General features: G+C 44.5%; 2 protein-coding genes across 2 annotated transcripts in view; one reads left to right on the top strand and one right to left on the bottom strand.

The window, feature by feature from the left end:
• Positions 1 to 5,207: 5,207 nt before the first annotated feature.
• On the top strand, positions 5,208 to 13,257 carry T265_14235 (hypothetical protein; the record flags this gene model as incomplete). The annotated part of the gene is given in 8 exon segments (XM_009172706.1): positions 5,208 to 5,292; positions 5,732 to 6,095; positions 7,469 to 7,526; positions 7,531 to 7,710; positions 9,999 to 10,115; positions 10,147 to 10,194; positions 10,410 to 10,527; positions 13,142 to 13,257. Coding segments are annotated over 8 exon segments (1,086 nt in total).
• A 275-nt stretch (positions 13,258 to 13,532) lies between these two features.
• Positions 13,533 to 15,782, bottom strand: part of T265_07224 (hypothetical protein) — a gene marked incomplete at both ends in the record, with an annotated part of 19,384 nt that continues 17,134 nt past the window's right edge. Inside the window, one exon of the mRNA XM_009172689.1 lies at positions 13,533 to 13,848. Coding sequence (XP_009170953.1) covers positions 13,533 to 13,848 — 316 coding nt within the window. The remainder of the gene's footprint in view (positions 13,849 to 15,782) is intronic.

The following is a 15,782-nucleotide window of genomic DNA, read 5'->3' as shown; positions in this document are numbered from 1 at the left end:
TCTTCTGAAGGGGCAAACCGGATTCCGAAAATAAGAATCAATCTTTCAGCTGCAAAAAACCTTCGGTGTCTGGCTGCAATGCCTCCCGTAGAAAGCACGAGGGCTTAGATATTGCCGAGTCCCTCAAGCCTAGATAAGAACAGTCGAGATGTCGAGCTTCAGTTCCTTTTACGAAACTTCGGTTTGTAAGTTCTCAACTTAACCACTAATCTATCTCAAATTTGGGGCATTAGGCAACTACAGATGATCTATTTTCCTAAAGGACACTACTCACAAGGTTGCTGAAAATTCGTCGACAGCCCACGACCGGTTTCGCTCTTCTTGGGGCTCATCAGGCAGACGCAGTCATCAAGTTTCCGTCAACCTTATATTTTACTTGAACCCGAATCGGACTTTTTTCGAGAACTACACTCATTTGCAAATCAATAGGGTTTTCACGACAGACTCAATTGAATCTTTGGTTTATGATATTCTACAACTGAATGTATTTCAGTTGCCACGATATTCGAGATATCACAGTATAATCTCATAATGTGAGAATTTTCAGCAACCTTATGTGTAGTTTCCTTTATGAAAATATACTGCGATATCTTGAATATCGTGCCAGCTGAATCATGAGGCGGCCTGTGTGCAGCACATTCAGTTGTAGAATGTCATAAACGAGAGATTCAGTTGAGTCTCTCGTGAAAACCAAATTGATTTTCAAATGAGTTAGGGTAGATTTTGGGCAAATAACGCGAAAAACGGTTTGCTGTATCACAGCAACGCAACATCCGCATAGCCCACATGAACCGGTCCATTCTCAGATTTTGGTCAGACATCTGGGTTCATGAATCAGCGCTTTCCACTGATGGTCACCCCGAACAGGAAAGAAGAACGAAATGCAGATAGGATAGCCCCGACCAGCCTCACTAGACGTTCCATCCGATACTAATGAATAGCACTCCTCACCATGAGCGATAACTGCCGACAGCCAACGTCGTCACCAAACTCCCCATTTTGTTAATCCGTCTAGTCTCGTCTTCTGAAGTACATTCGCTTTCTTACAGTTATTTCTTAGGAAATCAAACCCAAAACATGCCAGCTTCTCCCTCTCTCTTGCTATCCGGCAAAAAATGATAGTTTGGCCACAGTGAAAACAATTCACAAATATTTCATGTACAAAATGTATGAGCCAAACTGTCGCTGCATTTTAAAAAATAGACAACGTTTTCTTGTTTCCTCACTTTTTAAAAAAGCCGCCATGTGTTGTTCGCCATTCGCTTTAGGCAAGTCGGCATGGCCAAGCAGACTATGAATTGAAAACAAGTCAGGCGCACCGCGTACCGCACTACCACCGCCCTAGTCACGTGAGCGGGTCGATAATAAATGGACACATAGAAAGACCATGAGTGAGAGGTGTCGGGACAATTGGCCGACCGAAAGGTTCATCGGTACGATGAGGCGAATCTGACACTATGTCTGGCAGGTGAAGGCAGTTGGAACTGAAACACAAACATGCACTGTATAGCTGCTCCATCACTACTGAGAATAATCAGTAGTGCGTACTTCTCTAATGAGCTTCAACCCCGGAAACTCTTCTCTGGTTGGTGAATATCCTACTATTCGGCCATCACTGGAAGTGTGATTAGCCCGCTACTCATCATTCAGTAGCGTAATTCGAACCACTCGGGCACGTGCTAATCAATTCCTTGGGTGATGACTACTCGGAGGAAAGTTCATGCAACTAGTGAGCTACTTCTTATCTGGGCAGATCCATTCCCTATCGATTTTCCGAATACATTTGCTTCAAGGATGGAAATGTTGAACGTACCTATGACATCGACTGGTTAGAAAGTTTGAAAAGTTGTAACAATTTCCTGTTCATTGACGCGTCTACACCACTCGCCGCAGGGTGTGAGTCTGGAAACAGAACATGAAGTAACGAGACCGGACAAAGAAGAAACTATGTGGGTGAAAAACATTCGCGTGCTCTCACGTAATCTGACCTAACTTGGCGTGAAACGAGGCTCAGTTGATTGGCTTTGTGGCTCATCGTAGAACTGAAGTCGGTATTGTCTCCAATACATCATTTTGTTTGATGTAAATACGCCTGCTCGATCCACTCTGCCTGCAATTCAACCCACTGAAGATTTTTCTGTCTGCCCTTTTGTTATTGATGGGACGGCCTTGGGGAAAAACTTCAGATCTGTTTCATTCTTGTTCCCTGCTGGGGGCACAATGATAAACAAAATCAGTGTATATAACTCTGCCTTGATAGGCTTCTTGCTCCTCGTGGTGCTGATGTACCCATGAAAACCAATTCGTTAAGATCGATGAAAGGGGAAGCGAATCGAACTGGAGACCAAAAGATTAGGCCTGGTTTCATACGGGGCACTTCACTTCCTACAACTAGTCAAAACTTCCCCGATGAAGACCATCAATTTCAAAACGATTAAGTTAGCTTTATCAAACATAGACAGGAACAATGACCCGAGTTTTTCTCCATCCACTGGTTGTGTGTAACAGTGGATACTACTGATGAGGCATGTGAGTAGTATGCTTTTTTATCGCAGCGCCCCCTCGCGCCTATTGGAAGATGTACTCCGTGGGGTTGATTAAGGAACTTTCGGAAATGCTTTACAGCGTCTGTTTACAATTGCATGATAGTCCATGAATATCCACAAACTTGCGGAAATGCTTTGCAGCCTCCGTTTACAATCGCGTGATATTCCATGCATATCCACGAAAGTTCAAGAGGACGCATGGGGATTTCCAGTTTTTTTTTAAAAAAAGGTGCATCTGAGGCCTTTACTTTCCTGTCCACTAGTTTGCAACTGTTTAGTTGATACTCGTTAATCCACAACGAAGGGCTTTCCTCTTTACACTGATATTATTCGTATTTCGTGGTATCCATGCTCATTAAGTCTTCTGTTCTCACCTCGTATGAGCCAACACCAGCTAAAGGAGGTATGCCACACACGTCTCAAAGGCTGCTCATCAAAGGATGTTCTGTGAGCAAACCGACTACTCATACGCACCCAATACGCCCCAGTCGCAAGACCATTCATTCTACTTAACTCACTCCTCTTTCAAACTATTCTGTCATGGCTCGAAAGACTCATTGTCACCAGCTACCCTCAGAAGCGTTCACTCACACATGCAGACAGAACAAACGTTTATATTCAGGCCTGACACCTGTCCACGCCCCTCAACGTTACCTACAATAGCTTGGCAGGAGGGCATGGTTGCACTGGTCCACTTATGTGGGGGGAAGTGACCAACCATGAAAAATTTGGTGAAGTTGACCTCGAGCAATCTAGTCCGGCAATAGCTGACAGTGGCTTGGACTTCAGTCATCTCGGATTGTCATAGTGGTTTGAAGAACGAACGGAAACTTCGAACAGACTGTCCTGCTGATCAGCGGGAGCTGAGGATCGGCTAAGTAAAAGGCACAAAAAGGGTAAACAAAAGTATCAGGTTAACCTATAAAACCGGAGGAAAGTTCACCACAACGCAAAACGGGTGGTGAACGAACCAATCGGATCGAAGATGAAATCTTCGGGAAGTAAGCCGATCAAAGAGCCAATCCTTTCCAAGTCAGAAAACAATTTGAGTATTACACCAGAAAGCCGTGACTCGGCCACGCACTTACAAGCATATTGGCCAGACACAGGGAGCCCATGCTAGATCTGTCGTATTCCAACTTTTTAGCACACTGGTATCAGTTTCAGAGTCGTTAGACCCCAGGGCAGGTTGGATGCTAGTTTAACGGTGGATGCAGCTTGCAAAATATGCAATTAGTAGGTGCCGTCGATGCACGGTGAACAGTTGAAAATTATTGAAGCCTTCTACGGTGTTCTCTTATCATTGTTTGGTCCTCAGTCACTGTCCAGGAAAGTTCAGAAGAATGCTTGATGGTGCTGACTATTTCAACATTTCTGTGTAAATGAAGTTTCTACTGGCTGTTGATAAGGTGGCTGTTGATCTGTTCGCCGAGCCTGGCAAGTGACTTGCAAACATTTCGTCACTATGCACGGAGATATCAGTAATGTGCAGCTGGCTGGGCACCTGATGTTTGCCTGCGATCATTTACATAGAATTTAAGTCTATTTGTTATCTCTTAAGGTGATTGGCTAGCTGGTTGACAGCGTTTTTCGTGCAGTTATTAATGCTTTTGTAATCTTTGCTGCGTCAAGGGCTGCATTCCCTCGAGTCGATTGGTCCACTCAGTGCCTTCAGTCTTTGGTAGTTTCTTCTCCCGCTTTCGCTAACTTTCTTCTCGGTTGGCATTGCGTTGTGGTTTGGTTTTCTCAAGACTGATTGGCGGGTTGCACCGCTCTATTTCTCCCACCGTATTGCCCGGTGTCCGATACCTTGCGACAACCTTGTTCGTAAATCAGGTCAGACTAAGTCAAGTCAGGTACAGTACTAGACACCCGAAGGTACACTTTCGGCAGACAAGTTGGCATCTGTGTCACGTCTGAATGAAACTGAATCTTGATGTATTCTTGAATGAAACTATTCTCAAGACCGTTGAAAACGAGTGTATTTCGAGAATCTCGTACAATCTGGACCCAAGCAGGACGTGAGGTTGAAGGAACACCGTCAACTGCGTCTAACCTTTGAATCCCAAAGTGGATGAAACCGTCTGTGGGTTGTCGAAGAGTTTTCAGTAACTTTTTAAGTAGTTTCAACCATGAAATTCTACAATGCATTTCGAATATCATACCAAATGAAACATGGGGCGGTCTTTGTGTGGTGGCACATTCATTTGAAGCATATCATAGACTCAGCTAGGGCTGAGTCTCCGTCCAACCGGTGTGCAAATGCTCGTATTTCGCGAACATCCCGATATGTACCTGAAACACGAATGAGAGTTCTTGCTTACTTCAAGGTCAGTCAAGCTATTCTCTGAGATTCCACTGTAGCTGAGAAGATATTTTACTGGATCGAGAATAACACAGCAGCCTCTCCAAAGAGCTTGGGTTGAAAAGGTTGGAGATCAACAACTTCACTGGGAGGCAAATGCTACTAGTACAACTCTATGAATGTGTTTGTCTTACAGCATAAATGATGAACGATTATTTCCGCAGAGGATTTAGGGGTACGGTTTATAGCAAACAATTTCCGTTTTGTGTGCATGATCTTCTGTCTAATACGTTGCTGTTCCTATGGCAAATATGGGCAAGACGCTCTAGGCCATCCAGGAGAAGACCGATATTTCAATGTATAAAACGATTTGCGGGCATTGTGAGAAACACGGTGAGGCCAATGCAAGTTCTCTTGAGGGCAAAGGTCATGGTTCCGCAAGTGGGTGGTGATTGCCTCAGTGGAAGTTAACAGCCGGATTTTGACGGATTCTGATTGAATTACAGACACTTATTAGATGGCCCGGTTTGACGGGGCGAAAAGCGGTGGCACCACGGTTGGTTCTTCAGTTTCCATGAGTCAGCAAAGAAAGAATGATGGCTTCCGAGTAATCGGTCAGACAAACGCTTCCACAAAAGCAATCAGTAGAGCATGCACAAAAACATTTTTTCAGGTGTCCTGTCGTTGCTGGATGGAAATCTAACCGAAGTCATGGACGCCAAAAATGTAGGTTCCACACAATTATTTTTGGTTCCCCGGAAATTTGTTTGTTGGCTTTTCCCCACCTTATATGGGCGGCCTTTTGGATAGACGTTTTTCAGCAACACTGGTTCCTAGTTTGAACAATCACTAGTAGAGTAATCATTCATCACCTATTCAGTGAAAAATCTGAAGAATGTTTATTTTATAAAGGGAACTACTCACAAAGTTGCTGAAAACTCTCTGACAGCCCACGACCGGTTTCGCCCTTCTTGGGGCTCATCAGGTAGGAGGCGCAGTCCCCGAGTTTCCGTTAACCTTATGACCTACTTCAACCCAAATTGCACTGTTTTCGAGAAATACACTCATTTGCATATCAGTTTGGTTTTCGCGGAAGACTCAAGTGGATTTCTCGTTTATGATGTTCTTCGACTGAGTGTGGTGCACACATGCCGCCTCATGTTTCAGTCTCTACGATATTTGAGATATCACAATGCATTTCCACAGAAGAAGCTACTCACAAGGTTGCTCATCTTCGAAAGCCCGTGAAAATCAACTTGACTTGCAAATGAGTGTATTTGTTGCAATGTTTTTATCTTAATTTTCAAATGGAAAACTCTAGAAATATACACACTATCTAGTGCAGAAATGTTTGCGGTATACACTTCGTCGTACTCTACTTTCAGTACTACTTTAAGAGAAAGGACCACCCTGATGATCACCCTTAGATTAATCGGCCCGCACCCACTTCCAGTTTGAATGCACTCTCAGTATCTAACGTGGACATTCGTTCACTACGTGATCACGTGAGGTGGTTTCAGTGACTGAAAGAAAGGAAGAATAATCTCAAAAGATGAGTGAAACTTTTATCTGAGAAGTAGTCACTCGAGAAGCCAGTCAACACTTGTGACCACGTGTCCAGGGTGACTGAAAATGGAATTGCATGAAATACTGTCTGAGTGTTAGCTAATCACAGCGGCTTCTCGTAATCGAACAGTTAAATGGTTAAATTACTAGCCGGGCAGTTCCGGGTTCGAGTCTCCCAACCAGAAATTTGTGGGATGAACACAGCTGATGACTCCCAATAAGGATGACACACTTGTGCGATGTTTAGCGGCTTTCTAGCATGGATTGATTTCGCTTACGGAACAAAGTCCCAATTAAAAGAATCGGTGAAAAAAGACTATGAGTGATCATTTAGAATGATTCACCGTTTACAATATGCTCCCCAGAACAGGGTTCTCGCAACGGACTTTGCCTAACCGCCGGTATTTCAGCAACGTTGAGCCCATCTTGAATCGTTACTGGTCACGCAATCCCGAAACACCTTCATTGGACACGGTCAACGAGCACTATTCAACTAAAACTAGATTTTTTTGGAAGCATAAATTATTTTAAGCAACTGCTCTGCTTTGACAAAATCAGTGAGTAGGAAGCGAGCATTTCCCTTCTGTTTTTTCCCCTTCAAATCTACAACCTCCGTTTCCACCCGCCGTTCGTGCATTTGGGACGGTTCGATTGGACCCAACAAACTTTTGTGTATCCACGTTGTAATTCCTACAACGGTCCTACGACACGTCCACTACATCCGGTTCCATGTTTTCTGGCCTGTCTCACATGTCTACTCGCTACTCGCAAGAAACTCATATCGATCGCGATCACTAGAGGTTGTGAAATAAAATTCCACACACACACACACACACACACATTCCAATAGTTTTTTATTCAAAAATATCCTTTCTGGTAGTCTGCTTATTTCAGACAGTAAATTACCTCATCATTGACCCTGCGATCGCTCCAGAGGTTTGACAGGGAAGATCAGCGCAGTGCACATTGAGCCGGTTATTCCGCTGGGAGGCCAAGTGATCACATGGCATATATGATATGAACATATAATTCATAATGCACTATTCATAAGGTTGCTGAAAATTCGTCGACAGCCCACGAACGGCTTCGCCCTTCTTGGGGCTCATCAGGTAGGAGGCGCAGTCCCCGGGTTTCCGTCAACCTTATGTTCTACTTGAAACCAAATTGCACGAAATTAGCGAAATACACACATTTGCAAACAAATTTGTTGAGTCGTTCGTAAAAACAGTTTGTCTAGTCTTTAAACACAAGAAGACTGAACTCTTCCCCCACAATATCTACTTTATAATACTGGTCTGTATTAGCACGTGACCCACGGGTGGCACCGATTGAGCAAGCTAACTGCATTTTTTCACCAGTTGGTCTGGCGTATCGATCGGTCACTTAAATTTGAGGCACGTGCTCACCGTCTCAACTGCTCACTCACGAACAAGCAACTTATACTCCAGACGTCTCAAGTTGAACGGGATAAACGTGTAATTAAAGTTTGAAAAACCGAAATTAATACTCCGTTCCACCAATCAGCCAACCAGGAGGAAAAAAGTGGAAGATGGAGTTCCAGATAAGGGAATTTCAGGTGAGAAATTATCGCTGTCGTTAGTATTACCAGAAAATATACTTGCTAATACAATATAATGTTTTGTTACTGTAGAAGCGTGCCGCTGGTTGTTGCAACTAACAATCAGTTGTTAATGAACTGGAGACAGTTCAGTGGGTAAGGTGCGAACTTACTGACTTAATGATTCGTGATTCGAACTCATCCCCTATATTTCGATTGCTACTGTCTCCTACGGACAACGCACCCACCGATTTTTAGGCCTCCCTGATGCTTGATTCGCTTGTTCCTTCAGGACCCGGCTGTTCCTTAAAGATCCAGCTGAATTCAAAGCCTACGGCTTGGTAATTATCCGGTCCTTTCCAAAAATCGGTGGGCGATCAGACAAAAAATTGCCGACTGTTCATCAGTGAACAAACGGTTCTAAGGTCTGGACAAAACTTACGGCATCAGCTTCCCCGGTTAGACGCCCTCCCCCGAAAAATTCGGCAAGCTCCTTCCATCTTGCAAACATTGGCATAAAGTTTATGGTCGCCGCCTTCATATTTCAGTTCCTAATACAGATGAGGGGAAATTGATATGAGCGAGTATCAGGTTGTCCCACCTCCACCCCTGAAAATCCGATCAAAAATCTTTTCCTTAGAAAGATCGCCTTTTTAGAAACTAATCAACTTGGCCCATTAATGGCAATCTAATATACGTAGGCGACAACTGCAGGATTGGGTCTATCACATTGCGGCCTACTGATTGAATTGCAAACGAGCTGGAGGACTAATGTGTACTGTGACAGAATAAATCGTACCGTGAGCGCGGCGAGCCTGACCCGCAATACACAGGTGTCTGCTCTGCCCAGCTGGATTGTGTGTGCGTTTTGTCCAATCAACATAGAGCCTTAGCATCCGACCTTGTGCGACTCCATAGCCAATCAATTAGCTCATGTGTTTAATGACTCAGCGTTTTCCGTGTCCGTTGCACCGCTAGCGGTGACAGCACTGTATGATCAGGCCAACCATAACGTTGCAAATGAACAGAGAGATCGGAGAAAGCCCGTTTTCCCTGAAAGCATTGAGCACTCAGGTTTCCTGCTATTCGCAACGAAGATGATGATAACGGTGAAGAGTACAAAGATTAGCTGTTCATCACAGTGATAGAGCAGTGTTTTCATGGGTTCACTGCTCTGAAAAATACGATTATTTAACCTTACGGCTTAGGAGACAGATCACCGCGCAGATGGAGAGAATTTGTTGTTGTTGTTGTTGTTGTGGTGGTGGTGGTGGTGGTGATGATGGTGGTGATCTGAAAATCTCCACAATGATCGAGGATGAGTCGGTTTATATCCGGACGCTCAGGCCTGAGTAAAACTTACTACGTGTCTGCATGATAGCGCGATGGTTGAAGAACTGTGGTTCGAACCGGACCTCTGCAAATCGACTGCTCCCGTCTAGGCTTGGGGGACTTGGCGGTAGCTCAACCCTCGTGCTTACATCTGGTGACATGGCCGCTATGCACCAAAGAGGTTACAACTGGAAGATTGTCTAACGTATTTTAGTTGTTACCTTAATCTGCGGACTTGAACTCTCTCTGGCCTAATACGATGAACTCAGTGAACTGGGAGCTAACCATACAGAACAAGTCAGCGCACAATTTGAAACCGGACTATGCTTGCAAACAGTATACAATGTCAGATGAGATTACATCGCTGCCTTTACGGATGGCTTCTCCGTAGAGCAGTTTACTTGTGCTCAAAATCTCAGGACTGTGATCTGTGACAGAGCAAGGCCAAACACCCGAAGCTTCGAAAGTACGTTCACTGCCACGTAACTATGGAAGCATCCCCTGTGTCCCATTCGGTCACATCAACTGGAATTCCCCTTGGTGAATCAATCGCGAAAAATAGAGGAATACTTCATACGATGATGATTAATGCTTGAGAAAATAAATCGTATCACCTATGATGACTCCATGAAATCAAATCTGTTTCAATAGTGAATATAAATTCATTTGTAAACTAATTTGTTTTTTCGAGAGACTCACCTGGAACCCAGCTGAATCTCTCGTTTGTGATGTTTCCAGGCAACTGAATGTGCTGCACCAGGCCGCCTCATGTTTCAGCCGCTACGATATTCGAGATATCGCGATACATGTATATATATTTTTAATGTACTACTCATAAGGTTGCTGAAAATCCATCGACCGGTTTCGCCCTTTTCGGGGCTCGTCAGGTAGGCTCAGTCATCGGGTTTCCGTTAACTTTACGTTCTAATTGGAACCAAATTGCACGAAATTAGCGAATATGCACTCATTTGCAAACTAATTTGATTTTTCGAGAGACTCACCTGGAACCCAGCTGAATCTCTCGTTTGTGATGTTCTCAGGCAACTGAGCAACCTTTACATTACAAAGGCAGTCATGTATCGCGATATCTCGAATATCGTAGCGACTGAAACATGAGGCGGCCTGCTGCAGCACGTTCATTTGCCTGGAGACATCACAAACGAGAGACTCAGCTGGGTTCCAGTTGAGTCTCTCGAAAAACCAAATTAGTTTGCAAATGAGTGTATATTCGCTGATTTCGTGCAATTTGGTTTCAAGTAGAACATAAGGTTGACGGAAACCCGGGGATTGTGCCTACCTGGTAAGCCCCAAAAGGGGCGAAACCGGCCGATGGATTTTCAGCAACCTTATGAGTAGTACATTACAAAGATATTCACATATCGCGATATCTGTTTCAAAGTCTTTGTTCAGTTTCTTTGGTCAGCAAATTAAAATAGACCTATATGTTCGACCATGTTTGCAAAGAGCATATGCAAACACAGTTAATATCCGGATGGGTTATCCGAGCTGTCTCGCCTAGCTCTCTCCACTACATCCACCAGTTTACCTGCATTTTCAGCAGTTGACATACACACAACATACCGTCGCCTATCTCTCCGAAGTATTCGGTACGCGCAACCGGATGGTAGTCACCGAATTTCGACTGAACTTTTCAATTCTCTTTGTAGAAGCAGGAGGATGAATAATTCACAAGTTATATGAAACATTCATCTGAGGAATCATCACTCGAGCAGGCAGTGGACACGCTATCACGTGATTCCGTCTTTGAAGGATAAGTGGCGCTATGTCCCGTCCAAGTGCGAGCTAACCACGCGGCTGATCAGCTGACCATGAGCGAGTCGTACGGCCTTTTACTACTGGTTTAATGACTACGAGTTCCAAGCATTTCGGAAATTCGTGAGCTGTGCACTGCTGCAGACTCCCAATAGCGATAAATCTCGGCTTTGTAACACGGACTGACTTCACTTTTAGGACTAAGTCACGAGTGAAATCGTTGGTCACCAAGCCCCCATCCCCTTCACGAACCGTCGCTTGGCTGTCAATCGATCGTAATTAATGCACTTTATTGCACAAGCTGGAATCCATCAAGTTAATAGATAGTTTATGCTAGATAGCTTTATGCGCACAGACTTGGTCATGGCACTAACCTCGACCTCCCATCTTCATTTTAAAAGTGATCCTCCAGCTTCCCGATAGGTCCACTCGTACCCCAGACCTATAAATATACGCTCTTCTCAGCGCTACGGATTAGCAGACTCAACCGAACCTTCCGGTTGTTTAGTTCTAAGAGAGGGAATCGTTTCTGTGCCCACTGATCAGGGTTGCGGCACTTAGTGTGGCTCAACTCATGCATGCGTGAGTGGCTGGCTGGCTGTTTCAGACTCCTCTTGTGTGTTAGTGCTTTACTGATTCTCTTCAGTTAAGAGAAGGACACTGTTCACATGTACATTGCAGTGCACCTTACAGAGTCAACGACAAACAAAAATTTGGAAGTCCACTGTCGAGTGTGAGGTTCCATGTAGGGGTTCTAGATGTTCCAGATTGCGAAATTTGTGTCCTTGAGCCTGTCCTTAGTTGGATATTTATGTTGGAAAAATACTTACAAAGAGAGTGGTCTGTTGTGGATAATGTCCTACTCCTTCTAAGACATCTCGCCGTTTTACAGTGATGTTTCAGTAGAATTCTGTAATCTACTTGATGGGGAATTTGAACTATCTGATTTGAACTTTCGGAAGACTACATCATCTTAGAGGCGATCTACAATTTTTCAGTCTTCATTTCAGCATTTGAACCGCTTCATCAGCTGATGGTGACTCATCACCAATCCATTCAAACTGTGCTAAAACTGCCGCTGTGTTCGAGCCAAGGCATCTGTCGGAATGATTTAGACGGACTGGAAAAATTCATGTTCACATGACTTCCTCGCCACCATCGTTACCACCCGATGATTTCCGATTTCAGACGAACATGCAATCAACCTCTTTCCGATACCTGATATCTTAGATGAACCTGAGGTTCTTGAATCGTATCCGATGCTCTTTATTACCAGTGTAACTCGGAAGCAATTTTTTCACTCGGCTCTGTAGTATCATCATTACTGTGTAACCTGGATGTCATTGTTCAAGGAGTAATACTATTCCTTTCAGATGGGTTCTGTACACAGTTGTCTCCTCCATGTTTCTATAACCGATTTTACAGTACTTGGTAGGATTCGGCAACTGGGAACATCCGTGTCGTGCGCAGCATCCATAAACAAGTTATTTCGAGGGGTAAAACATAACGCCCTTCAACCACTCAATAGGTCACGTGATCAGCTGAACAGCCGATAAGCCGAAATCTATCAACGATAATCCGTCATCGTAAAACGGGACCGTTCATTTATCTTCGTAGATAAGATGCCGTATGCAATATCTGGTCAATGATATTAGTGACTCTAGTTATCTCGTCCTTCTCATCATTTCCCAACTATGTGGCGTCGTTTTTTTAATTGGTTAGCGAACTTCACGGTGACCGTCGCCTAGATGTTATGCGAGCTTAGCTTCCAAAATTCTTAGACTCTGGATGGAGATTTTGTCAGGTAATTGAAGCCAATCTATGCTGAAAAAGAAGATACACTTCACAGCTGCTTCATTCTCGATCTCAGACACCAGCAACCTGCATCTTCGGAAACTGCACCATCTTCGGAACTGCAACCCAGTCTCGAGCCAGCAGTCTCCCGGGTAGCACTTGATCACTTAACCTTTTAGCTACGAGAGACTGATCAGCAGTGTGGTTAGCTGTGTTATATCTGCTGAATTCTCCAAACTATTTTATCTGACTGCTGATCCGATCCAGTGCCTGGTGCCGGAAAAAAGGATTTCACAGAAGGGAACATAACAGCTGTATTCCGAACAAGCGAGTGCGAGAGGGTGAGTGCGTACGAGTGCGGTAATACAACGGTCTCAAGCTAGTTATTGGAGAGACACTGTCTAACTTGGTCCAATGCTGACGCACGCAGTCTGGCCTTGGTTCGAGGCTGCGCCATCCTGTTGTTTGCAGGGGCATTGTCTAACATTGATCAACGCCGACTCGCGCTGTCTGGGTTTGATACAAGGCTGTGAAGCGCTGCATATTGAGGGGGAGTTGTCTGTCTGGTCAACCTCTAGCGGAGCTGAGGGTTTCACTAGATTTCAGTGGTTGCTTTCAGAAAGCTGACCTATCTGGCACCCCCTTTTGGCCATCCAGCTTAAGATTGTCGACGCGTATCAAGTTGTAAAGGTTTCACCAGTTTTCTAGCACGACCGGTACGACGTCTCGGTTGCAGCAATGGATCTGTCTTGGGCGGTACATCCGAGGCAGTGGCTATAGGTACTGGTCTTGGTAGATCAAAGTTTTCAAGCAGTCTATTGAGGTCTATTAACTGTTCTTCCGCCTTTAGGATCTGGCACTCAGTCGGCCGTAATTGACTGACATGTCGTTTCCATACCAATGATCCCATCTGGACCCATTCTTTTGAGGAAGACTCCAACAGTCCATCTCCGGTGCCCGGGGCACAGTCTAACCTTGGTTCCACGCTGTCCCGCGCTATCTGCTTTTGATACAAGGCTGTGAAACGCTGTCTATTGAGGGGGCGTTGTCTGTCTGGTCAACCTCTAGCGGAGCTGAGAGTCTCAGTAGATTTCAGGCATTCACTGGTTGCTTTCAGGAATCTGGCCTCCCTGATAAGCTGGTACTGTAATTAGACAGGATGGAACACCACTCATGTAATCCACATCACGTGGCCACGTGTTGATTGATTGGCTTCCCGAGTGACGATGGAAGTTCCACTCAATGGGTGAATTTTATCCTTTCTCTGAGCTATTTATATAGTGTACTCACCAAGCAAAGATGTGCATCACCAATTGCCAATAAGCACTTCCCGGCACTTCCTTTCAGCACAGACTTTCTTCACTTATAGAACAAAGTTCCCTCCAAAGTTCTCAAATCCTATACTATGAATAAAGTAATGGTGGGTAACGTAACTACGCGTATCGGAAGTATTAGTGCACAGGTGATGATAGCCATAATACAAATCAGAAGGTGTATGCACTAATAAAAGTTTTTAACTGTGATTGACAGTTGTTTACAGGAGCGATTTGTAGCATGTATAAAATAAAGAGCAATATAAAATGTGGAGCAAGTCAACAGGGAACTTGTCGTTTGTGAGAGTCCCTTGGTGAAAGTCCGGACAGCGGGAACGTGTTTCCTCCGCAGTTTGAATGCTGCACGTATTCCATGATTGTCCGTGGATTTGTGGAGAGTTCGGCTGACTCCTTGCTCCCTGCTTGCGCGCGAGTCTGTGTGTGCTGACTGCGTTCGGTTTCCCTATATATAGGTCCGTTTGCGCGTACGTGGGCGCGTCAGCACGTGAGTGGTTGGTACGCTCACTAGACGGTGCAGACAATCGACGTCTGATGAGTCACCTTAATGTGACGTGGTTGTGGGCATGAAAAAGAGGCAAGTCTCGCGACCCAGTGAGCGACTTTGGGCTGAATAGTCAAGTGTGTGGGTGACTGGTTCGCTACAGAGGCAAATCGTCCCAGTAATCAAATAACAGTATGCAAAGTCGATGCACAAACATTCCATCAAGAACCTCTTCTGTTTCATGTGGCATACATGTTGGTCACATGATTTCCAAGTTCAAAAAATAACGGTTCGCAAACGTGAGCCATTTCGTTGGCGTCCAATCGCTTTGAAAGCAGTTTTATTGTGTCTAAACAAATCTGGTTACCCTCTAAGCTCACCGAATATTCACCTGTCCATTTGTAAGTTTCCTGTATCATTCTGTCTGTTCAGTTTTGCAACTGAACTGAAAAAGACCCCTCCCCAAAAACACTGGATATAATGGACTGGTAATTGTTTTAAAATTAAATCACGAGGATATTTGATAAAATTCGAATCGAAACCCGAGCCGAGACAGGTCTTTTACAACACAGACAACATTCGCATCCTTGAATGTCTAAACTCAGAAATTAATCACAGTTTTGATCTAGCCCAGACAAGACAGCAGTAGGGAAACGGTCACAACACCAACCGCAGAAGGTAACAGTAACACGTGATAGTATACATCCAAGCAAAATGACGCTGAGTGACGGTCAGTGGGAATCGCGATTACGACAAAAGTGTAAGATCAAGCCATAAGAGTTGACTTTATGATTCGAAAGTTTGGAGAGACAAAAAGAGAGGGATATCAGCTTCGTGTGCTTACATGGTAGGCACAGTGAAGTAGGTAGGTGATCTCCGGATCCAGAAAGCTGTTGCTGACCAGCCGTGGGGAGAGGATAATGAGATTAAGGTTGAAATTTTCTGGGTACGTTTTCATCGGATGCACTGGAACAAAAGGTACGGTATCTCAGATAAATTAGACTTGCGTGTCTAGGTCTAACAGTTGTGCCAAGGAAATCTGTCAAATTCCAAGAAGAGGAATGTCAGTCGCCTCATCAGTAGTTGGGAGCGG

Source organism: Opisthorchis viverrini, assembly GCF_000715545.1.
Source record: "Opisthorchis viverrini unplaced genomic scaffold opera_v5_164, whole genome shotgun sequence".
Classification (NCBI taxonomy): Eukaryota; Metazoa; Platyhelminthes; class Trematoda; order Opisthorchiida; family Opisthorchiidae; genus Opisthorchis; species Opisthorchis viverrini.
Note: the sequence above shows the minus strand (reverse complement) of the source record. Positions and strands in the feature narration are given on the sequence as shown.